Raw genomic sequence first — 24,091 nt, forward strand, 5'->3', positions numbered from 1 at the left:
TAAATTATTATTTTAAATTAATGAGAAATAAATTAAAGGAAAGTGAAGAATTTTATAAGATAGTCAAAGCTTGCAATTTACATGTAACCATTTTAAAAAAAATTCTAATAAATTTTAATTAACATATCGAATATCAATATCTAATAATAATTTATAATGAACTAACATGTACTATTATTATTGCGATTGAAAATTTTACAATTTAAATTTAGAAAGAATTATGGAGAAATTGATTGCACAACTATTCATCTTATGAGCTGTTTCAAAAAAATACGGTAATTTTTAATACTTTACAAGCTTTTCATTTTAAAATTTAACAAATGAATCCTTGATGTAACCTGATTACTTTTCTTCATATAAATTTAATTGTATTATATTATATTATAAGTTGTATTAAAAATATTGTCAACTTATTATTATTATCTAAATTTTAAAATTTATAAATATTAAATATAAAAATATGGGTATCATCGACTCAATTCAAACCATTTACGATCCGTTAATTCAAACACATTTTTAACTCAACCCATATTGAATCCAACCTATTTGGATTCGACCCAACCCGTCCATTTGCCATCCCTAGTTGAAACCAATTACGCAAATTGTAGTCCCTATACTTAGGGCTGAAATTAATTTGGTCCCTGAATATTTTAAGGCGCAATCTGAGTTCATATAAATATATATATATATATATATATATATATTTAAATTGTTATAATTTTGATCTAATTATTAAAATTACAATTAATGAAGTTGGGAACACGATTGTGTTGCACAACAAAACAATAAAACTGGATTAGAGAAAGTAATAAAGACTATGTAATTTCTCTAGTATTTTATTTTTATTTTTATTAATTTACTTTGTCTCTATCTATTTTTTTATAATCTTTTATTTTCATTTTTACTACTTTCTCCGATGTTTTATTTCCATATCTTTTATTTTTATTACTTTATCTAATATTTTATTTATATTTTTATTACTTTATCTGATTTTTTGTTTCCATTTCTTTAAATTTTAAAATTTTATTTTTTAATTACTTTTTCTAATATTAAATTACCATTTTATTTTTTTATTTTTATTACTTTCTCTAATCCATTTTTATTTTGTTGTTGCCCAACATGGCCTACCCTCCAACAGTCGTGTTCCCAGATCCGTTAACTTTAATCCGATTTTAATAATTGAATCAAAATTATAATAATTTAAGAAGTTTAAAGGTTCAAATCGCATAGAGAAAAAAAAAATTAATGTACCCTGCCTCTCTGGGTCGTTAGGGTCTGACATCTTAGGCCTACAAGAGATCGTTAACGAAATGGCCCAAAAATCTGCTCGGCCCAACAAGCCCTGTCGGTGTGAATATGATATTGATAAAAATATCAGTGGTTTTATTCGGTTTGGGCCACGTCTCCTCCCCTTTGATTCGTTTCTTCCTCCAGTTAATCACACGTCGCTCCTCCTCACTCAATATATTCACTGCATCGCATCGTCTCATCCTTTTCCCGATCAATTTATCTCTATTATTCCGTGAATTTCATCAGAGTTGAAGGAAAATTCGTGAATATTTTTGTTTTTGAAAGATGATTCAGCCTCTATATGCTCTGGTTTTCGGGGAAGTGTTTGTGATTTTGCTTCTTCTTTTTCGGACGCCGCTGAGAAAGCCGCTTCTGCTTTTACTGGACAGATTGAAGCAGGGTAGGGGCCCGATAGTGTCGTCCACCGCCGCAGGGACCTTGTTTGTGATCATGGTATCCATTTTGTTTAACATTACGAGCATTCAGAAGCGATCTATGGAAAGTGCCTCCGTTAATCCTACGGACCAGGTGCTCTTGGCCAATCAGCTTCTCGAAGCATCACTGTTGGGTAAACTTTCCTTTGATCCTTAATTTGGTCAATCTCTTCTTCTTGTGCAAGAAATTGTGATATACCATCACTGATTTTGCTTAAAAATTATTTCTAAAGCGTGTTCATTAGTTCTGTTGTTTTACATAAATTAAAATGAAAATGAAATTATTTGTGTAGGGTGGTGTTGATATAATTTCTTATTAGATTTCATGTAATAGTATAAATAATATTGATTTGGTGAATTAGAATCCACGTGATTGTTAAATTATTTGATTCCCGATTCATATAGTGATTTTGTCCTATTTGTGAAACGGCCCCATTAACACAATGTCATAATGTTATATCACGTGATGAGCTCTTATTATTGTACAGTACATAGCCATGCTTCTAGCTACTAAGATCCTCACAATTGGAAGGAAAATTGCAATTGATGAATGCAGGTTTTGCTCTATTCCTGTGGTTGATGATCGACAGAATCCATTACTACATTAAAGAGGTTCGCATGCTGAGGAAGCATTTGGAGGCTGTGAAGAGGATGGATCAGAAGTCGGAGGAAGTGAGGAGCAAGGAGAAGGGCAAGAGTAAAGCTGTGGAGGAAGATGACTAAAAATGATAGCGGAACTTGAAGCTAACGTTAAGCTTGGAAAAGGCATGACTGAGGTTAATAAGCCCGCATTTATTCTAGTGATTAGGAATATTTGGTGCTATACAACTAATGCAGGGTAATTTGATAAGATTCTTGTTTTGTTTTAACTTTTACATCAATGAAGATTTGCTAATGTTTATGTTTATGCATGGATCCTTTGGTTGCTTTCATGGTCCTAGTTTGCTGGTCATCAAGTAGGATTGATGCTGGCATGAGTTTTTTAATTATCCATCCTTTTTCCCCTAAGACGCCATGAAATGGGATCTACATTACCCTCTTATTTCACCAAGACTTGGTATTGGGGATAAGTAGTGAGAACTAGAATAGCATGAAAATGAATGATGGAGTGAGATGAAGAAATGGAATTTTGGGGCGCTGCCCTGGGGAGTGCAGATAGCTAACATCTGATCGGAATTCAAGAGTAAATTTAGACATTATGTTAGGAAATGGATGCTATCAATGTGGTAGCAGCCGATTTTAGTTAAACCATTAGAGCACATATAAAGATGTCGATATTTCACTTTATTACATCTTCATGTTTTATCTAAAGATGTGCACCTATATGGAATACTACCGAAGTGGATAGCATAAGATTATTCCCCCCTCTTTCTAGAATAGATGTAGAGATCAAATCATTGTCTCAAGTTGTCTTTCTGGTTTCGAGTTGGTACTCTTCCCTTTTCCTTTCTATACCTCCTGGATGGATTCCTGTCCTTCCTTTTCGCTTGATAAGATTCAACCGAAATAGTTGTCAGGAGCTTGACTTATAGCAGATGCTGCACAATATACAGTTCAAGCAATGTGTTTTTCTCACTTTTGTAATTAGAATAGCATAGGAATAACTATGAGGAGTTGATAGTTCATTTAACTTGTAGCAGATTAGGATACTTACTATATGGATCAATTGATTGACATAGCAAGTTTTGAGAAACATAAGTTAAAAAATTTTGAATTCAAATGTCGAATGTTAATAACTGTGCACTAGAAGGATTCAGTGCCTCAATTACCTAGAGAATTGCACAATTCACTTTTGTGTTTCTGCTTGGAGCCTGAATATCACTGTTCAACTGTTCTGGGATATTCATATTCAGGTTGCAGTGTATTCTTTCCTGGGCTCTGAAAAAATTAGCCTCTGATTCAACAAATTTTTTTAAATCTGATCAGGTACATCCAGGTAAATTGGAGGTAACTCGACCAACGGTTATGCTTGAATCGAGTGGATTTTCTGTAACTACGCAACTAAAATTACGGGTAGAGGTCATTGGGTTACAAGCGAAACCCCTCACCACCTAAGTTCGGCCAACTAATTTAAGATGGTTGAAAAGTTATAAAGTGTGTAGGTCCACTTTCATACCTTGTATAAGCGAACACAAATCGTACTTGCGATAGTTGCAAGTAAGGAGCTACAGAAAGGTCGATGTGTTCTTCAAAGCGTCATTCTTTCTATAAAAACACACTGATAATGTAATGTAACTGGGTCCTGTGACTGGAAAAAACTTGTGTTTAATTCGAATGCATGGTGCCGTACTCTCCTACTTTTATACACAGCATATGATTACACTTATGATTGGTACATCCGCGCACCAAGTATGGTGGTATATGGGTCAACATATGACGTGAGGCGAAGTCATGGATGAAGTCACAGGATATGAATTCCTTCCAATGTGATTTAGACTTTCACATAGGATTCGCAGCAGGACATATGTTCTAAATAAAAAACGTTGAAATTCAGGCTCCACTCCACTCCAATCCACTACAATGTTTACACTAAATATAAAAGTAGTGGGCGCATCCGCATGAGAGAACAATGGCACACCGACCCTCAACCAGTGCCCAAGGATAAGCATCGTAATTCTTGTTTTAGTTGAAGCACTTTGGCTTTGGCTTAGACTACCTACACTCTACCTCGACAAGAAAGAATAAGCTTCGCTGGCTTTGTTTTTGGATTAGGATAGCCTAAACTCTCTTGTCCGTAAAATAAAAAGGAGGGTCTATCTCTACTTTTGTTATCCACCAATTTATGTACTACATTTCTCCTATTTATATGATTTGGATCATTCTGGTTGTTGCGAGCATTCAAAATATAAAATGTTTTAATTTAAATTAGATTTGGATATGCACAACGAATTTTATGATTAAGTATCATTGATCATATGATTCATCACATATGTTTAATTCACTTGTGATATGATGTAATTGTATATAGTAAACAGAGCATGATTTTCTTTTTTTTTTTTTCCGAAAAAGTTAAAATATTAAGCTACAAATTCTAAAAAATAATAGCCAAAAGGAAAAGGTGGTGGGTGCTTGGGTCATACCATCTCCACCTTACACATGCGTTTGTATTTCTTGTTTTATGGATAAGTCTCCACCTTACACATACATCAAACCACAATGATAGAATTTTAGTAGTTGAAGTGCATTTGCGTTGCTTGATCTTTTCGTGCCCTTTGAGCAAACTATTGGCCAACCCAACTTTTCTAGAACCCAACGAATAACCCACATCGCCATTCAAATAATCAAAGGTGGGCTCTCTTGTGGCGGTTTTATTTCTTAGTTGACTCACTTAGTTTCTTAATAAAAGAATGGTTGACTTCCCGACCCACCAATACAAGAATTTTCACACTTAATCTTATGATTCTTCAAGTCTTCCATGTTCACACTTTAGGTCTGAACACTTGGCAAGTGGGCGGTGGACTTTGTAATTTTTCACCTGACTCCATCAACGTGTCGTAGAATTGCATCATTCTTCACACTTGCCCACATACTGTCAACTCTAATCCCTTCACCACCGCCCATTGTGACCAAGTTCCCCGTCCAAAGACCTCAATACTTGTAAATTGAATAAGTAATATTTCTCGAACAAATTTTAGTTATAATCAGTTCAAAAATATATGTTTGTCTAAGTTCTTTATTGTTGATGAATCAAAATTTTCATAATTAAAAAATCATAAGTTCGAATCCAATCAATACATGAATATTGAACTACTTCAATAATAATAATTGTCTACTTGTAATAAAACTAAGTATCTGTCCGAGTTTCATGATTTTTTATTCAACACGGCTTTAAGAAATAGAAGTAATGTAAATTTATTTTCAAAGGTTACCTATTGTATAATATAAGAAGTCTTTGCATACTTTTTAATATTTCTTTTTACCTTTTCTAATTGCTTTCCGTTTACACTGTGATTATGAAACTCAGAGTAAACCTTTGAAGGTTAAATCACATTTTCACACACAATCTAATGTAAATTTGTAAATCACCCGTACTTTGAAGGATTGTAGGAAAAATTGATGTGGATGAGTAAAAAATTCCATTACTGTTTTCTTAAGAACAACAATTCTTGATACAGAATCATAGTTACCACTATCACTACTCCAAACTGGAAAATTACTAACATCAACACTACTAATTTCATCAGGAAAAGAATTAAAGAATGAGCCTTCAACGGCATCTGGAGTTGGAATCTCTTCTTCGTTGATACTCGGAAATATACCGTAATCTTGGTTCATGTTTTCACTGTCGTGATGAATTTTTGAAAATTCTTCATCTTCATTGGCCCTGACGGTCATCCAATCTTCCTCCTCTTTCCAGACTGGTAAATTCAAGTTCGGCAAGAAAGCATCTCCGACCAAACCACGGATCCTACCTGTCGGAGAATCCGAAGATGAAGCAATATCCGTCGGGTTTGGAGAAGAATCCGGGACCTCAAGAGCATCCCAGAAGCCTTGATCCATTACACTAGTCGGAGATTTCCTGGTGAACTCTCTAATTTCACCACAATTCACCTCCACAGAGTTGAGAAACGGGTGCTGCAAGAGTTCAGCGGCCGTCCACCGCTCTTTGGGGTCTCTCATCAAACACTTACTCAGAAAATCCTTAGCACAGTCGGAGAACCAGATGGGGAACTCCGGCACGTCGCCGGAATAAGCTACTCTGTAAAGAGCTGACGCAGGGTCCTTCATCTCCGGCCATGGATTAGATCCCGTGGCCATTTCAATAACTGTACACCCCAAGGCCCAGACATCAGCAGGAAAGCTTTGCTCCTCCCCGCGTGCGACTTCCGGGGCCATGTACGCCGGCGTTCCGGCGAATGCGGGAACAGCAGAACCGCTCCATTTCGCGCACCCAAAATCCGCGATCTTCAATCCATCATCGCCGATCAATACGTTCTGGCCTTTGACGTCACAGTGCACAACCCCCTTCAGGTGAAGATAATTCAATCCCTGGAGCATTTGATGCGTATAGAACCGTATCACGTTCTCATCCAGGCAACCCCCCTGACTCCTGATCAGATCAGAAAGCGTGCCACCGGCGACATACTCCAAGAACAGATTGTAAACCCGTTTATTATCCTCCCAAGAAACATCAGAGCCAAAGCACTTGACTATAAAAGGAGAGGAAAGCTGAGACATCAAACACTGCTCATTCTGTAACAAGCATGAAGAAGAAAAACTCGCAGACTTAACAGCAAAGACACAGCCAGCGGCGGTGGTGGCGAGAGAGACCACGGCGGAGGAGCCCCGACCGATGGTAGGACCCCTTCTCCACTCCATCAAAATTATCAAGATCGAAGTTCAAAGTGTTGTTGGATTTGAAGTCTTCGGAGGGTGGAAGTGGAACTATATATATAGGGGGAAAGATGAGTGGATAGCTGTATTTGGAGAAACAGTTAATTTATTCGATTGGGGGGGTTGGACGTCCTTACGCAGAGAATCTTCTTCGGGTATTCCTCCCGTCCCGTATGCGAGCGACGGCCATACGATAACACACTTTCCATTTATACAATTAAAAATGTATACGCTATGGTTTCCTTTTTCAGTTGAGGATGAGGGGTTCCACGTGGCGGGAGGGGAGAGGTAGAGAGGCATCGGCCGACGGTGTGCGGCGCGTTTCTTTGCTTAGCTATAATTAATAAAGAGGCGTCCACATGAAGGCACGTGAGCACGTGCCTCTGAACGCCGCTATCATCGCAACTACGCAATCAACAACCAAGCCAGCCAGCCAATCGATGCGCTTTTAACACATTGCGGCGCGGCTTTTACTGTTCGGGCAAGCAATTCTAATTTCAAGGTTTCGGATTTGGCTAGGTACAACTACCAAGGACCGACGACGCCCTTTTCACCTCACCTTATGTCCTCTTAATTAATATCTACCACGTCACAACATTTTTATTCAACTCATTTTTCATCCATATCAATTCATTCATCACCAAATATGTATAATTCATTTTAAATTATATATCAATCACATAATAAATATATTATATTTATTATATAAATAATTTAAGTTCGAAAAAATTTAATTTGAATTAATATTTCTTCTATAATTATAGCACATCTTATGTACGTTTACAGCTAAAAAAGATGCCATTTTCACTTAGACTTATGTGATCTTAATTAATAACTAGTAATAGTGTTGCACATTTTATATACGTGCATAATTTTAAAAATAACTTAAAAAAATGAGCACAGTTGAAGGACAAAATGTATTTTTACCCAAAACTAAATTGGGAGAGAGGGCAAAAAATTAATAGGCAAATTGAAGGCGTATTTAATTTATTGAGTAGATTGAGAATAAGTGGAAAGAAGCGTATGGATTGGTGGTGGTAAGTGGAAGGTAAAATGTTGAAGCAGAGGGCAGAGAGAGTGTGGTGAAAGTTGGGGATTTGGGACTTGGGGCAGTAGTAATAGTAGGAGTAGGTTCACCATTTTAATGCTACTATTTACTCTTCACACCAAATACCAATACTGCCCAATTACTTGCCTACTTATTATGATGCTACTCTCCTCCATTTCTCTAATTAATAAGGAAACTTTAACTTTTATGATTCACTCTCCTATATTTATCACTCTAACCATTTTTCGGTCCTACACCATTAAATCATATTGTAGATTTGGTCTCGCACAATAAGTGGGTGGGACTATATCTATAATCTTTTCATTCCTATGTAATAAAAAATGTTAACCTCGTTAAGCATAGGATCGATAGTGCAAATCCTTTTATCCCATGAGACGAAAAATAAAATTCTATATTTTATGTAAATGTCATCTAAAGATATATTTATTTTTTTAAATATATATATATGAAAGAAACAAACTAAGCACAGTTCACCAAAAGGCACGAGAGATTAATGTAAGTGATAATTTTAATACTGTCACTATATAATTATGTATATGATCATTAATAACTTATTTTCTTGTAGCAAATGTGATCATGCACCCTGCGTATTATTTTTTGTAAATAATATTTTATTTTTTTATTCAACATTATAATTGGACAAAAATGTATAAAATATTCGTTTTTGTAATTTGGACCATGTACTATAAGCTGCAATAAATAAATACTAGACGAAATATTAAAAAAAGAAAAAGGGGGGGACCCTCGATGGGTGGCTATATGAGGCTGGTTAAGGAGCCACGTTACAGCGCGATCCTCTCACATGTTTCATGTTCGGTAAATTGAAATTAGGCCCAATTAAGATTATTAAATAGCGACTGAGAAGTTGTTGTCAAAAGGTTTAATTAATTAATATAAAAGCAGGTGAGGTGAGAATTGAGATTGACAAGTTATTCCAAAGTTGTAGAGTTACGCCCAAACAATCCCCTTAAATGATGAGCTTTTAATGCAACAATAAAAGTTTGGGGCACGAGAAGAAATTCAAGTATATGACAGATATAACTGGTGATATTTCTTTTATCGTATATTAATCATATAATAAGTATATCATATTTATAATATAATTGATTCTGATTTAATCTAAAAATATTGGGCAGGAAGAAAGTAAAAATGGGAGGAGTAGAGGAGGGGAGTGGAGTGGAGGTTGCAACAACCAAATTGAAAAAAGTGAGAATCTTGGGGAGTTGAAAAGCTAAAAAAATTGGAACCGCCCAACTATTTTAAGCTGAAAAGGGGAAGGAGTGGGGGTGGGGTTGGGGGGGTTAACAGTTAAATCATGGTTCTTGTGCTTAAAGTAATGGTAGGCGGTGATCTTTCCAAGGTGTAGTCTGAAGCAAGCAAACCCTCTCTACCCAATCATCAAAACAAAAGTGCATTGCGTTCCTCACACCACACATCACTTTGATGCTACCTATCTATATCCCTTCTGGCCTTGGGGATAAAAAGAAGAAAGACCCCTCAAATTAAAGGGGCATCTATCCCTTTATGCATCACAATGGTGGATCTGTAATGAATCATAAAAAACAGTTTTTACCTAAAATGACATGTTGATGGAGTATTTGAGGTGACAAAATGCATCTGGGGCTATATCTTGTTATTTTGGATTCTTGATTTATTTTAAACAAGTCACATGAATTCTTTAAAGAATGGTAAAATAAGTTTTATCTTACTAATATATTGATGGAGTACTTCAAGTGACAGAATGCGTATGGAGTGAAATCTTATTAGTTTGAATTCTTTAGCACGCTAATTTTATACATGTCCACATGTTAATGAATGTGAATAAGTACATTTTCATCTCGTAAGAGTAGCTTGTATCTTAATGAAAAAAAAGAATGAGATAGGTTGAATGTAGATGTAAGTGTAGGATTCAAGAAACCAAAATGTTGATATGATTGGAGGAGAAAAGCAAAGAAGGATGATGAGGTGATTAGGCATCATGGGGTGGAATCTTCCCCTACCTTTCTTTGCTTTTGGTTTATGCATGTACGTATGTGATTGATGTGTGTGTGAGGAAGAGGATTGCACACATGAAGAAAAGGACAAGTGAGGCTCCACATTCCTATTCATATTCCTCTCCCCAATGCCAATTCATCAGCTTTATTTGTTGTATATCATCTTTGCTCTTCTTCTAATCCATTCCTTACCTAACCAAAACCAACTAATTTAGTGGTCAGGTTTCCGATCAACTAACCAATTACACTGCGCACATAAATGTTTGTGGATGAGAATATTGGCAAGCTCACCTAATGACTTATATATTTTTCGAGAAAGAGGAAAGGTTGTAAGCCCACAGCTTCAATCTATTAACTTTCTTTTCTTTTATGATTCCTTAGGAATTTGCCCATGAGTTGTCCAGTTATGACAGTCTCATTAATTGGACATCACCACCACAAGTATGTGGACTTAGAAGAACGTATGTTGGGCCGTCCAAACACAAATATGGTCCACAAATTGGGATCTTTCCGTGCACTCCAAACCATTCAAAAGCCCAAATCTACGTGGGTAAGTACATTTTAGGAGAAATCAAGAAACAAGCCTTGTTTCTGCACACATGAGCATAAAAAGATCATGACACGTAAAATGACATGCACGAAATCACCAAAATGAACTAATTACACATGTGCACGCATGGTTTCAGTTATTGGGACAAAAAAACTTCCTCTATGCATTTTTCTTTCTCTAACTGTCCAGCTGGCCAAAAATCAAATAGAGCACTGCATGATCACTTATTTTCCAACATCCCCCACGCTGTTGTTATGATCTACAACCCCTTCATTTCGCTGAGAATTCCCTATAATTGAGCTTATGGCCGCAGCCAAAGCCGCAGTGAAATTAGGGTCCGCCGCAATGGCCGCGGTCGCCGCATTCACAATATCCTGGGAACTATCAAGAACCTGAATCCCGGCTCCTGGGCTTAAATGTTGTGGTTGATGACTCGAAAACGGGCTGAGAGCTTGTGGGCTATGGAGGAGTGAATTTGTGGGGATGTTAGCGTTGTTATTTGTAAGATCCAACGTCACAGTAGGAAATGGCGCTGACGCAGATATTGTGGCCAGGTTTTGTGAATAGGGCAGCTGCACGTTTCTTGCCAGCACGTTTGAGTTCTGTAATCCATCCGCACTCGGCATCGGTCCCGAGAGTAGCATTGTTGCGGCGGCAGATGTGGTAGACGCCATCGCCATGGCTGCCGGCGGGAGCGGGTGGTTATGTCGCCCTTCGTAGGTGGTTATAAGAACTGACCGGTCTTCTGCACACCTTTGCACCTGTCATTTACAATCATATTCTCTAAGAGTTAATGTTAGTACAAGCGAAAACCTCCTCCTAAAATTAGTAACAAATTATACCAACCATCCCTGAAATTATGAACCCTAACTCTAGATTAGCCCCACTATAAAGCATGATTACATAATCATATGAAATTTTGGGAGCATTATGAAATTCGATCAATTTCTGAAAAATTATATATATTGGCAACTTAAGCAGTCGTACGATCTCCTGATTATACGAGAAATTTGTAATACGAAATACGGTTGCATCATATTGAACTAATGATAGTGATGCAAGAAAAGAGTTGCGATATATAGAATTAAGGATGGAAAAAGCTATACTTGTTTGCGAACGGGACAAGCAACAGCCATGGTACAACGGTAATAAGCACGAGGGCATGGGTTTCCCTTGGCCAATTTTTGCCCGTATTTTCTCCATTGGCATCCATCTGAAATCTGCACCACACCATACATATGACGATCGATAAGTAGACCAGATGTAATTGTGAACATAATTAGTGACAAGCTGCAAACCAAGAATATTAATTTCAAAACATAAATCTCCTTTTCCAATTGAAGTTACGTATCAGCTGTTGATCAGATTCTCCCAGAACTCAGAAACAATTATATTGTCAACTGTACTGGTTATTACCAAGAGAAAATAAACTTTCATGAATGTGAATTTTCTACACGTTGGAGTGGTAATGTTGAAGTTTGGAGTTTCACGGATGTGAAATAATGTATATATAATAATTTTATATGTTTGTTATTCTTGAATATGTCCTCTATAATTTAAAATTATTGATGTACCTAATTAATCAGCAGTAAAAATACGAAATTGAATGCCCGTTTCACTTACCATAGTTGCCTCTGAGCGGGCACGAACTGAGACACGGGCTTTCTTCATGGTGGCCTCAGCCGCCTGGTGATCGAGATCCTTTGAAGTATGAGGCTGATCATGAGGCACTTTGTTTATCTGAACTGAGTTAATGCTCTTCTGCAATCGAAGATTGGCCATTGACATTTCCTCCGTGCACAGTGGTGAACTTGAGCACTCCAGCTGCTGCTGAGTTTTGCCAATGTCTTTACCCTCGCGTTGACCGCGATGCTTCAGGTTAATCTCGAACCCTTGATTTTCTTCATCAACCACTTCATTTATCATCTGAAGAATGCAAATATTACTATAGATATTCAATCAGTTAACTGAAAAATAGTGTCTTTTTTCGTTCTTCTTTCCGTGAACTGTTAATGTAAGAGTCTGGATCATGACATAATAATCTGATGCGCGCCAACCTTGCGATCGTCTGATTTGATTTCAGCGGATGATCCAGGATTCTGCTGATGATTTGAAAGTGACATGATGTGCATCTTCAAGGAATAATACTTGTCGTTGATTTGATTTAGGATGGCTCTCAACCGTTCATTTTCTGTGTTCATCCGGTCCAGCTCCGCCTTCAGAACCACGAACTGCAAATACATATACATATATCACAAATCCCGTATATATATATATATATATATAAATAACAGTAGTAATTGGTTGTAATGGATTTGAATGATCTTACCTCTGTATCTGAAGTAGTAGTACCCTCTGCTGATCTATTACTATCCATACTCCGCTTCTCACTCATCACATTTGGATTGCTTGTCAAAAGATCTAAACCAGTCTACATTTTTTTTGGGGGGGGGGGGGGGGGGACAAAAGAGAAATTAGAAAAAAAAAATTAAACTGATAATTAATTGTCTGCGAAAGTTAACATGTATGATGCATTCAAAACACATTCATCCACAATATATATATAGAGAGAGAGAGAGAGAGATACGCTTATATGAAGGAGAAGTTCTTTCCCAGCTGGTTCATCACTTTCTTTCTTGATTTGAACAGTAGTTGATGAATAATTCCTCTCCTCCGCGGCGAAGAAATCCATTTCACTCAGAACCCTTTTCTCCCCATGATCCACATCTGACAAACCTTGATGATCATCAAAGGAGTTGAGAATCATCATCTCCTGATTAAACCCGTTTTCCATCTGGAATGAATCCTTATTATCACATGCACGCTATATAATACATTCATACAAATTACAATGAATGATCCACCAAAGAGAGCAAAAAAAATGATCTAATGTATGAATATGAAGCGATAGAGAGTGTAAACGAGTCTTGATATGTGTGTGTGTGTGTGTTGTCCTTTGAGTCTTAATATTAGAAAGGGCAGAGGAAATAAAAACAAAAGTAAGAGGTAAGAGTTGAGACCAAATGGGAAAAGGATTTCAAAGGAAATTGTAATGAAAGAAAATTCCAAGAATGAATGGGGTAGAGTTATAGGATCGGAGTGAGGTCAGACGGTGCGTCAATGTGCGCCCAATCACTCTGACGAAATCTTCTTCCCAATCAAATTTTCTTCACTAATTCTAAAATAAAATTACATGAACAAATATATATACATGTTATTATGTAATTGGTTAATATTAATTATTGGATCCAATCTGAAAATGAATTGTTTTGTTGGAGTGAATTTGAGTGGTATGCGATTGGGGTGGCGAGTTCCACGTGAGAAGGAAGAGTCAACGGAATTGACGGCCAGGGATTCTCCACATGGGGACTCACCCCACCACTTTGACCGCTTTGTTTTTTACTTGTAAGCTCCCACCACCTTAGCTACACCTACACTACATCCCATCATCTACCTACACACACTCACACATATATTTTATATACTTTTATTTCTATTTTTTTTTAGGGTTTGACATAAGATGCATTCTTGTTTTAGTGGTTTTTGAACCCACGTCCAATCAAACTAAAACTATATAAATAAGCAAAAATTTGTAGTGTCTAAGGGAAAAGTAAGTTGTCATTCTATTATGATGTTGTCCCCGTGAAGTTCATGATACGGTTAGACCAGCAATTAATTCATGAATTAGTTTGGATGTCTATCTCTAGAGTTTGAAATGGGAATAAAGCTAGCCGATGTGATCACTTTGATTTTTACAGTGATATCGCTCGAAATATGCGACCTTGATTGGTTATCTCGATCACGTACTATCTCAAAATCTAGTGATTGAGTTCTGAGAATAAAACAAGAACGTGAGGCTCGTCAACAAAATTCAATTTAGAAAAGCCTAAATTCATTCATATTTACAACGTCTGAAGAGTTACGAAATCTTAGTGACCGAAATTCTCTAATTGCTAAAAATTATTGAATGATGGGTTAATGTATGCCACCCATATAGCTAGAGTTTTCAAAATGCTACCCCCTAACATACATGACCAGTAAATGTAATTTTTAGCCGAATAAATATCTATTGCGATATTTATGTTAATGTAATTTGTAAATTGTGATACTGTTGAAAGAATATGAGTAACTTTTTGTTAAAAATTGTGTTTGTGATGTGTCGAACACTCTATTATCTGTAATATTGTCATATCCTCATGTCAACCCGTGCTTCTGTTTTCATTAAATTTCTGAACACGTTAAATGATATATTTAACTCATTTTCTAATCGTGTCAATTATGCGATTTTATTCATATATAACTCATATCTAGCAATATATTGATCGATCATCGAAGCTATCAAAATTAATTACTAATTCTACGATTGTAGCAGTAGTGGAACCATATCGAATCCCTAGGGAACTACGATTTAAAGCTCAGTCAAGTTGCGGTAACCAAATGGGTGAAGTTTGAATTAAGAATTATTACTAACTAATAGAAACTAACAAGAAAGCATATATAAATTGTGAGAAAGAAATCAATAAGAGAAGAATTCGGATCCCAAGGGAATGTATCATCCAATCGCTATGTTAATCATTGATCACACAAGGTTAAGTTCACAACGCATTCAACTTCGAAATCTATTAGAATAGTGATAATAAATTCATGTTTTTCTATTGTAATTGATCTGACTCAAGCATCCAACTCAAAACTGAGTATCTCACGACTGGGCACAATAGCGTTCCATATCAATTCAATAGTGGCATGTGCATCAGTGAGAATAGTTGAACCAAATCAAATAATTGAGATAATTGCAATCATCTAACCTAATTTTCTTGTCCCTATAAATAAATCATGCGGAGCAAACAATTAATTTGCTTGCTATTTGTGACACTTATTCATGACAATTACGGATTATTTGGATAGCAATAGAATAATTAATTTCAAATCAAATTGTTGGATCTATCAAAATTAATCATTCTACAAGATGTAAATCAACACAAGAAATACTCGATGAAATCAAATTAAAACCAAGATATCAAAATATAACAATTGGGTTTAACGTTCTCCTTGAATCAGAAAAGAGGATCAGCTACACCATGTGTGTAGAAAATCCTAAAAAATATAAACTAAGAAGAAGAAAAGGGGAGAGATGACCTAATCTAAGAGAGTGATAAAATATGAAATTGAATACTAATCTTCAGCCTTCACACTCCTTTTTATAGCAGCAAAATCGTCCTCCCTCTTGCCTTCCAACGTATTGTTTGGAAAAAAAATGTAGCGCAGTAAAAATCTTTCCAGATTAATCTCTCTTGCAGATAGCTTTGCCCATTGAATAGGGTGTGATCACGTCCTATCAGATGTTCAAGTCACTTTTCCTCTCATCTTTCCTTAATCACTTTTTGGCTTCATTTGAGGCTTTTAGGCTCTCTTTTCTTCAAATGGGGTTAATATCAATCTTTTATCTAAAAGTTGCATAATTCAATTATCAATACAATAAATTCATTCTAAAATACTCAAACTAAGCATGCATTTGAGTGATAAAACGCATCGTATCGTATATATAAATATATATATATAATGATTTTTCAAACTTCTGTACATTATAACATTCAACATAACCCTAAATTCTAGAAATCAAATTTGTTGGATAACTTTCCAAAGGGGTAAGCCAAATAAGTCAAAAAATAGAAAGAATCAGGTTCCTGGAACGAGGGGAAAAGTGTAGGGCTGAAGTTGATTATTTCGTCGAACTTTTCTCGTGGATGTCTTCTTTTTCTTTATAACAAAAATAACTGAATTATTATTATTGAAAATTAATGTATAATTATGTAAAAATAAATACACGGGTCAAGACGTACATTTAGTCCCATCAGATATCTTGATAATAATTAAAACTCGCATTATAAATATAATGATGTTCGATATTAACCATTAAGTCATAAGGGTTGATGGTCTACAACATAAAACTGGGTAGCAAGAGCTTATGGCTGAAAAACGTACCTTCATTTGTCTTTAACGAGGCTTGAAGGTGGACGAGATTAAAAGTCTAAGACGTTCCATTCAATATGAAAGTAATTAATAGCAACTGTTTAATATTTGCAACTGCCAAATGTTCTGATATTTTCTCATTTTAAAGTCTATTTTTTAACTAAATAAAAAAACAATTAATTGCAGTTTAAAGTCATAAGAATAAAGCTCAAATTTTCTCTTTTTCTTTAGGTCAATTCTTAACTAAATTAAGAAACGATTCTTTTTTTTTTCTCTATAAATTTCAATACGTGAAGCCGACTTGCAATAAGTTGAAATCCAAATATACGAATTATTAAATTTAAGTTCTACTAACAGTACGACTTTGAATCCAATTTTTTTATGTTATATTTAAGTATATATGATTCTTAATATAGTTTTATTTTAAATTTATTCACGAACTGTTGACACATGGTTATTAATATTATTTTTAAAACCTGCTAAGTAGTTATTGTGAAGCAATTCTACAAGAATAATTTATTAATTGGGACATCATAGGGCACATTTTAGTCAAATTTTGCGTCGCCCGTCATTTTTATTAATGTGTCAATGATGTCTAACTTGAATGATAAGGTGAAAGTCTCATAATTAATAGATTGTGGGTTTGAATCCTATTGAAACGACTATATAATTAAATTACTTTTTATAGTAATATCTTATTTCTTTGCTTATTTTGAATATATTTATTAATTTCGAAAAGTTCAAGTATTAAACTAGTATTTAAATTTAATATAATAAATGATGTAGCAATGAACAAATTTTTATTTTTAAAAAAGTCATTTTTGTTAATGGCCATCAGCTCATTGAATAATCAATTAATACATGTTTAAATAAAATAATTGCTGCACCGATATATTAAGACAAGGCAACTAGCACGTAGTTATAGCTGTTGCAGAGTGTAAAGTATTTATTATTGTTCAAGTGTCAAATTTTGCAGCGCAAAAAGTCAGCTCATTCTCAAACTGGGGAGTAGTATTTCTCCTTGTTCAAATTTTGCAGCGTAAAAGGTCAGCTCAGCCTCAACGTCACGGATACATCCACCCACTTTCAACCCTTCAATACTCTCATCTTCTTCTAGTAAATAAAACACCACCATTCTTTTAGTCTTAAAATTCCAAAATTCATTGAATCCTAATGTTAACTTTAAAATAAAGCCCAAATCATATTTCCAATCCATCCTAAATGCATTCAGCTCATAAAACACGCCTTTTCACATAAACCCACTTTTTGTAAACGATTGACAGTTAATCTGCTGAAATTCATACTGAGGGTTGAAATTTGAAAAGGATTATGTCGACTTTAGATTAGAGGTCGGACCGCTCTACCCAGTCGCCAGCTTTCCCGCTTCCGTCGACGTCTGAGAAAGTTCTTAGGGGTTTCGAGGATCTTTTTCTTGTTTTTCTAGAAACTATTTTGAAGAAAGTCAGAACTAGATGAAAAATCAAAGAAAGTGACATTTCACCCAAGATTACAAGTCTTTTAAACTTGGAGTTGGATCACATGAAAAGGCAAAAATAAAATTTTACAAATTATTAATTAGAAGCACCAAGGCACATGTTTTTCTTATTCGTGACCGAAATTTATACCCAAAGAAAAAGCAGGGAACAACCTGGATTACTCCCCGCTCTCCGAATGGATGAACACGAGTTGAATATGACACTTTAATTTCGAATCAAGATCCTGTGGGAAGATAGATCTTCAGTTTCTGCAAATTTTCTGTAAATGCATAGAAATAAAATCTCATAAGGGCATCAGAATAACAATTTCACAAATCATCAACAACAATGCAAAATTTCATGTAATATTAAAAACCTCTGGGAGATGAGGGATTAAAAAATTTCATACAATATTAGCACAACAAACTGATGTTGTCATACACAGGCAAATCAAGATCTGCCATTGGTCAAGAACTGGCAGCCCATTCGGGAAGGTGGTGATCTTGATTTTCTCGGCACCATACATAGGTCGAGCACTTCCAAGTGTATTTGGAACTCTGATGCACTAGCAATTCTATCCTTCCACCTCCTGCACTCAGTCTTGACATATTCATCCTGTCACTTATCACACTTTTCATGGATGTTGAAGTTTCACAATTAGACGCGAGTGGCCATCAGCATTGCACGGATTTTGGCCCTCAGATCATCAGGGACATCAGTAGTGGTTTCAGAAGGTTGGGATGAAGCCCTCTGGAGGGAACTCACTACATCAATAGAAGTTTCTCTGCTGATATGACCACCTGCAATTCCTCTAGACTCATCTGAGACTCTGCAGCTGATCTCGCCCTCTTCCAACTCATTTCTTTCATCAGATGATCCCTTTTTATGTTTATCTATGGAACTACTATTTTCACGATCATCATCTGAAGATGTATCATGCTTGCGGTTCCGTCGAGATTCCTTGTCTCTAGAAGAACGCCCACTCTTGTGCCTGTGTTTGTCCCTGCTACGATGCGAGGAACGATGCGAGTGATGCTTTTTCCTAGATTTTTTATCTATTCCATGATCATCATGATTGTCTTCTTCCTGCAAATATTGCTTCGATGAACGCCTTTTCCTTGAGTGCTCATGAGAAGAAGAGTGAGAACGATGTTTCTTCCTAGACCGTTTATGATTTCTGTCCTCTTTATATTTATCTTCACATTCATCCTCCCGTTGTGAACGACGAGATCGGTGCTTTGATTTATGGCGCTTATGGTCCCTGTCTTCTTCACTACTTTCTCCTTTATCCTCATTTTCCTCAGAAGAAGAATGATGTCGATGCCTTTTCCTATGGTGCTTATGTTTCATTTCCTCTGCACTTTCATCTTCTCCATCATGTCTCCTAGATCTTGATCCAGAATTCCTTCTTGAGCGACTCTCATGCTCTTTTGTATTTTCATCTCCATAATCATCTTCATCAACATCCTCACATCCTCCAGCTCTTGATCGATACTTCCTTTTCGAGAGTCGCTCAGCATGCTCCTCACCAAAATAATTTTTCTCACGCTTCTCACCTGTAGCAGGCATATCAAGATCAACAGGAGCCAAGCTGCCTTCTCTGTCTTTGCCATCAAGATTAACCTCACTAGCTGACCTTGAGACTCCGGAGTCTAGAGGTTCTAGTGATGAACCACGTGATGTTCCAGCTTTAAAGGGCACTTCGCCACTTTTCAACATGGCTACAAACAGTTTAGCCCTTTTCAGCCTTTCAGCCTTGAGCTTCTGCTCTTTGGTCAAGTGTGCCTCAGCAGAATCAGCCTCTCCAGCAGCTTCACCAGCAACTGTTCTTGCAATTGCGTTGGTGGCAACTGCAGAAAAATTATGACTTTCACTCTGACCAGACTTTTCAACAGCATTATCTGGTCGGGAAGAAGGAAGGCTGCCTAAAGTTCCAGGCTGTATAACTTCACTGCTATTCACATGAACACCCGGAGAAGTGCTTGAAATTATGTGCAAATTAGAATTTTTTATGCCTCTTGTTGCAGCCTGAAGAATAGCAGCTGCAGCTGCTGCATCTACAGTGATTCCACATTCTTGCTGGGCCCCTTTGGATTCAGTCTCCTGTGTGTCCTTCTTTGATTTGCCTATTACCATTTTGAACTTCTCTTTCCTGTCAGATTCCAATGGCATGTCACAAACAGCAGAATCCAATGAAAAATCCTTTTCCTTGAGTACAGAAGCTTTCTTGTCTGTCCTACGTCCTACTAGGTCATCCTTTCCAGGATACAAACTCTTCCCATTTACTCTAGACTGCAAGAGAGATACAAGACATTAATAAAACAGAATTCTTGGACACATCAAGTAATCTTTATTAACAGGAAACTAAGGAGACCATATCACCGCATAGAAAAACAAACTAGATTCCTAATTTCCAAAAATCTATGGAAGTTCCATAAGTTCATTTTTGGCCGTTCAGGGTAGGAACAAGTTCATTCAAGATTGGCCCAACCAACAAACAAGTGGAGATCAAAAACTATTTTTAAACAAGATCATGCATATCCTGTCTTCCTAACATGGCCAGTAATTGCGGCCAAAAATGAAACTATTTGCAGTGACAAAACACAAGAAAATGGAAAGGAGAGACACATTTGATATGGTTTACTCGTCATGGTATTACATAAGGAAAACATACCTCTTGAGTAGTTTGAAGGACTTTTAAGTAGTACGAATGGTACTGGTTGGATGGGAGAAGAAAAGGAAATCTCCCATGCTTGCTATCTTGCTCAATAAGAGTTGCCTCAAACTGCTTCCCATTTCTGATAATAAATTCAACAATCTTGTCAATCAATCTCTTTAATTCAGGTGGTGGCTCTACAATTAATGGCTCAATCTTTGAAGTCATTCCCATGGTCAAACTCTTTGCTTTATCTGCAGCAGCGGAAACTGAACGAGATTTCTCTTCCATGCCTTTCACAGTTCCAGATTTGGATGCATTGATCAAAGAGTTCTTCTTCACTGTGAGAACCTTCTCTTTATTGGAAAGAATTGGGTTTCTAGACACTGACTCATCCTTCACCATATGGGCCTGGGATTCAATCTTTTTTGAACCGTGAGAAATACTATCAGTGACAGAACTATCCTGGGAGGCATCTCTCTCAGTTTTTACAGTATCATCACCCTCCTCTTCCTCTCCAGACCCATAGACTGACCCAAGCAAAGACAAAGCTCCACCAACACCATTTGAATTATTGGGCTCGCCACCTCCCTTTATCCTCTCATCTTGTGAGTTTCCATCAGATTCAGAATTCAAAAGCTCTGGGTGATCAACAAGAAATCTGAAGTATGCATGAAGATGATGGCCAGGCATCAAGAACCCAAATGTTGGATTGTCTCCCTGTTTCACCCGCAGAATAATCTCTGACTGCCCACCATTTTTGCTGACAAACATGGCAGTCCTTGCAATTATCTGATGCGCCTTCTCAGTAGGAGGCTGAAAAAGAAAAGGAAAAGTACAAGACCAAAGAAAGAAACTCTTTTAGAAATGAGAAATTCCAACACTTCTAAACAGCAAATCAGAAGCACGGGAGTACAGAGAACTAATGAAGCAAGAGACATTGAGTAAAACTGATTACCGAATAATCATGATGCAACAACCAAAAAAAGGAGCACTATTTAATGTATTGCATAATTTTGCCCCCTTAAACTGATAGTCTTCAAAAAAGAAAATTTCTACTTTCCTAATCCCACCTGCAACGCCCTTGTCATGACATCAAAAGGAAACAAGGTGCCAGTGTACGGCAACCAATCACAAGTAGTCCATCCCTGCTCCAAGCATCTGAAAACTTGACATGGCGAACCTTAAAATACATATGCACCTTTCACAATTGTTACAGGCCATACTAGGGAATTTGGGTTAGCAAAGTACAAGATATCAAGTTCAGGCAGAAACATACAAAATCCTTAGATTCAAGAGCACAGGCTTACCAAGCAGTGAAGAAGGTCTCCAGGAATGGGGAACGGAGGGAGAAACCCAGAAGATTCCGCTCCAGCATCAGCATCCCTTTGGTCAGCAGAATCATTGTTTCCATAAGAGAAGGCAACAGCACGATAGCCTAAACTGTCCGGTCGGTGTTCATCATCCTCCACATCTAGATATAAGAAAATTTTAGACAACACTTAGATGGTCCACCAACAACTGGGAAAGAAACCTAAGATTTACGAAACATCAGTTATCCCCATAAAAGACATAAATGAAGTCATGTCTAAAAGGATTATAGAAACCTTACTTGTAACTCGAAGAAGGAAGTCACATTTTACATCCTTCCTGCAAATTTGGAAGATACAGTACAGAAGTATGCTACCGGCACAAACTAGATAGATATTACACCCCTTGTTCATCCTACCCTGTTTTTTTAAAGAGATTTCAGCATAAATATTTCCTGACAACAGCCATAACACCAACCTCCACAAACAAAATCTCTAGCAATTCAAAAAGTTTGCTGAAGCATCTTAGTACATAGCCTCATCTGTTTTGCATTGCCTACAGTAGAAGTCAAAAAGGAACTTTTCATGTGTTTTCTCAAGGAAGAGAAGACAACAAAAAACTTCCTTCAGTTACGGGAGCCTGGCAGTTCAGTGTATAAACAATGTTATCTTAGTCAAGCCTGCCAACAGAAAGGATTGGAAATGCAAAACCAATATTTTCTCTTATACAATGTGCCAAATTTTGTTCTCACATCGGCGGAGCAGTTTGATTCCAGATTATTTCTTTCTTATCGTTAATTTCCAGATTCTCACACAACAAGAGAAGAATTTTCCGGATTCTCCCCCCCCCCCCCCCCAAAAGAGAAGACTTAAAACAATAATATTCGTCTCCTTTTTAGCTAAGAAAACTAACAATACAATATTAAGTCAAGAAACTATTAAGCCGAATATCCAAAACCACTAAACTTGACAAGTCGAAAGGTTAAGAAAAGTGATGTATACCTGGTTGATCGGACTGCGACGGGAGGTCAAGATATCTCTCATGATCGAGTTCAGCTTCAAGGGATAAGTCCTCCACGAGGATAGTTTCGGAGTTGCGACTGCGTCGGCGCGGCGGAGGAGGTCCGGAGAGAAGGTGGCGCACGTCGTAACGGTCGATATTGAGGGAGTGCCACTCAACAAGGGCGTCGCCGGAGTTCACGAACGCCGCCATGGCGTCGTCGTCAAAGAGCAAGGCGTGGCGCCCCACCACCTCTAGATCCATATCCTTTTGCTGCTTCGTCGATCGTCAAATTGTTGTGGCTTGCAAGTTGAGCAAATTTCCGGAGACTAAATTGAATTGAAGATGAAGAACCCTAGAAAAGAGGGAATTTCGGAGGCGGTAATAAAGTGGTTAGCAAGCACCGTACCAATATTCTGGGACATTTGGGCCTATTGTATTTTGGACCTTTATTGGGCCATATCTCAGGACAAACATTGAAAATAAAACTTTTGATTGGATTAGGATCCTATTAAGTAATAACTTTCTAATACGTAAATATGCCCCTCAACTATAATAAAAGTCTTTGAACTTTCAACTACTCAAAGCTGTTAAATATTTTTTATTAAAGTTAAAAATATATATTTAATTAAGGACCAACAAAGTTGAATCTAAAATTAAAATTTTAATTATTGTGCTTTAAATATATATATATATACACACAAATGTTTATAAGGATAATTTTATTCAAATATTTAGTCCAAGGGAATTAAGTATTACAACTATTAGTTTCAACTTTAGAGAGATAAATGAGATGTGTAATATAGTTGACGGGTAAAGTGCATTTAACCTTATATATTTAATTTGGACAATAATTGTGCATAATATAATTTGTATGATTTTAGATACAAAAAATAATCTCGGGAAAATATGGAAAAAAAATAAATTAAATAATACAAATTGTTGGAGATATATTAATGTATTATCTATATATATAATTAATGAGAGGGGAAGTAACATATAATTGGAA

At 36.5% G+C, this 24,091-nt stretch overlaps 4 protein-coding genes across 12 annotated transcripts; 1 reads left to right on the plus strand and 3 right to left on the minus strand.

The window, feature by feature from the left end:
- The first annotated feature begins 1,397 nt into the window (after nucleotides 1–1,397).
- Nucleotides 1,398–3,997, plus strand: LOC105174881 (uncharacterized). 2 transcript variants are annotated; one of them, XR_016062992.1, is made up of 3 exons: nucleotides 1,398–1,858; nucleotides 2,281–2,500; nucleotides 3,651–3,997. XR_016062992.1 is itself a non-coding variant. In XM_011097112.3 (2 exons), exons 1-2 carry the CDS (start codon nucleotides 1,576–1,578, stop codon nucleotides 2,445–2,447), a joined length of 450 nt encoding a protein of 149 aa, XP_011095414.1. In that variant the 5' UTR covers nucleotides 1,398–1,575; the 3' UTR covers nucleotides 2,448–2,631. The 2 variants fall into 2 exon arrangements, 1 of the variants encoding a protein (XP_011095414.1); XM_011097112.3 differs by lacking the exon at nucleotides 3,651–3,997 and having other exon boundaries at nucleotides 2,281–2,631.
- Nucleotides 3,998–5,702: 1,705 nt separating this feature from the next.
- Nucleotides 5,703–7,186, minus strand: LOC105175152 (mitogen-activated protein kinase kinase kinase 18). The gene has a single exon (XM_011097499.3). It carries the CDS (start codon nucleotides 7,041–7,043, stop codon nucleotides 5,718–5,720), a length of 1,326 nt encoding a protein of 441 aa, XP_011095801.2. The 5' UTR covers nucleotides 7,044–7,186; the 3' UTR covers nucleotides 5,703–5,717.
- Nucleotides 7,187–10,609: 3,423 nt separating this feature from the next.
- Nucleotides 10,610–13,707, minus strand: LOC105174882 (WRKY transcription factor 6). The gene is made up of 6 exons (XM_011097113.3): nucleotides 13,259–13,707; nucleotides 13,001–13,102; nucleotides 12,729–12,902; nucleotides 12,295–12,597; nucleotides 11,778–11,891; nucleotides 10,610–11,432 (listed from the first exon to the last, which is right to left on the minus strand). The coding sequence occupies exons 1-6, from the start codon at nucleotides 13,463–13,465 to the stop codon at nucleotides 10,896–10,898; spliced, it is 1,437 nt and encodes a 478-aa protein (XP_011095415.2). The 5' UTR covers nucleotides 13,466–13,707; the 3' UTR covers nucleotides 10,610–10,895.
- Nucleotides 13,708–18,110: 4,403 nt separating this feature from the next.
- On the minus strand, nucleotides 18,111–23,482 carry LOC105174883 (SWAP (Suppressor-of-White-APricot)/surp domain-containing protein). 8 transcript variants are annotated; one of them, XR_016063095.1, is made up of 5 exons: nucleotides 23,085–23,482; nucleotides 22,083–22,246; nucleotides 20,791–21,588; nucleotides 18,526–20,408; nucleotides 18,111–18,396 (listed from the first exon to the last, which is right to left on the minus strand). XR_016063095.1 is itself a non-coding variant. In XM_011097115.3 (5 exons), exons 1-5 carry the CDS (start codon nucleotides 23,124–23,126, stop codon nucleotides 18,774–18,776), a joined length of 2,757 nt encoding a protein of 918 aa, XP_011095417.2. In that variant the 5' UTR covers nucleotides 23,127–23,261; the 3' UTR covers nucleotides 18,456–18,773. The 8 variants fall into 8 exon arrangements, 7 of the variants coding, with proteins under 7 accessions (XP_011095417.2, XP_088732437.1, XP_020554055.2 ...); XM_011097115.3 differs by lacking the exon at nucleotides 18,111–18,396 and adding an exon at nucleotides 22,385–22,502 and having other exon boundaries at nucleotides 18,456–20,408; nucleotides 23,085–23,261; XM_088876311.1 differs by lacking the exon at nucleotides 18,111–18,396 and adding an exon at nucleotides 22,385–22,422 and having other exon boundaries at nucleotides 18,456–20,408; nucleotides 21,846–22,246; nucleotides 23,085–23,224.
- Nucleotides 23,483–24,091: the final 609 nt, after the last annotated feature.

The sequence above is a fragment of the Sesamum indicum genome, linkage group LG12 (assembly GCF_026168435.1).
Source record: "Sesamum indicum cultivar Baizhima isolate 11 linkage group LG12, ASM2616843v1, whole genome shotgun sequence".
NCBI classification, from domain to species: Eukaryota; Viridiplantae; Streptophyta; class Magnoliopsida; order Lamiales; family Pedaliaceae; genus Sesamum; species Sesamum indicum.

Bases quoted from the DNA above. Each gene is read 5' to 3' on its own strand.
- LOC105174881 (XM_011097112.3), top strand. From the start codon at position 1,576: ATGATTCAGCCTCTATATGCTCTGGTTTTCGGGGAAGTGTTTGTGATT. The intron at 1,859-2,280 runs GTAAACTTTCCT...TGATGAATGCAG, and splicing joins TCTCGAAGCATCACTGTTGG to GTTTTGCTCTATTCCTGTGG.
- LOC105175152 (XM_011097499.3), bottom strand. From the start codon at position 7,043: ATGGAGTGGAGAAGGGGTCCTACCATCGGTCGGGGCTCCTCCGCCGTG.
- LOC105174882 (XM_011097113.3), bottom strand. From the start codon at position 13,465: ATGGAAAACGGGTTTAATCAGGAGATGATGATTCTCAACTCCTTTGAT. The intron at 13,103-13,258 runs GTATCTCTCTCT...AAAAAAATGTAG, and splicing joins AACTTCTCCTTCATATAAGC to ACTGGTTTAGATCTTTTGAC. The intron at 12,598-12,728 runs GTTGGCGCGCAT...TGCATTCTTCAG, and splicing joins TCAAATCAGACGATCGCAAG to ATGATAAATGAAGTGGTTGA.
- LOC105174883 (XM_011097114.3), bottom strand. From the start codon at position 23,346: ATGGATCTAGAGGTGGTGGGGCGCCACGCCTTGCTCTTTGACGACGAC. The intron at 22,247-23,084 runs GTATACATCACT...TCTTATATCTAG, and splicing joins GTCGCAGTCCGATCAACCAG to ATGTGGAGGATGATGAACAC. The intron at 21,589-22,082 runs GTAAGCCTGTGC...TTTCTTTTTCAG, and splicing joins GAGACCTTCTTCACTGCTTG to CCTCCTACTGAGAAGGCGCA.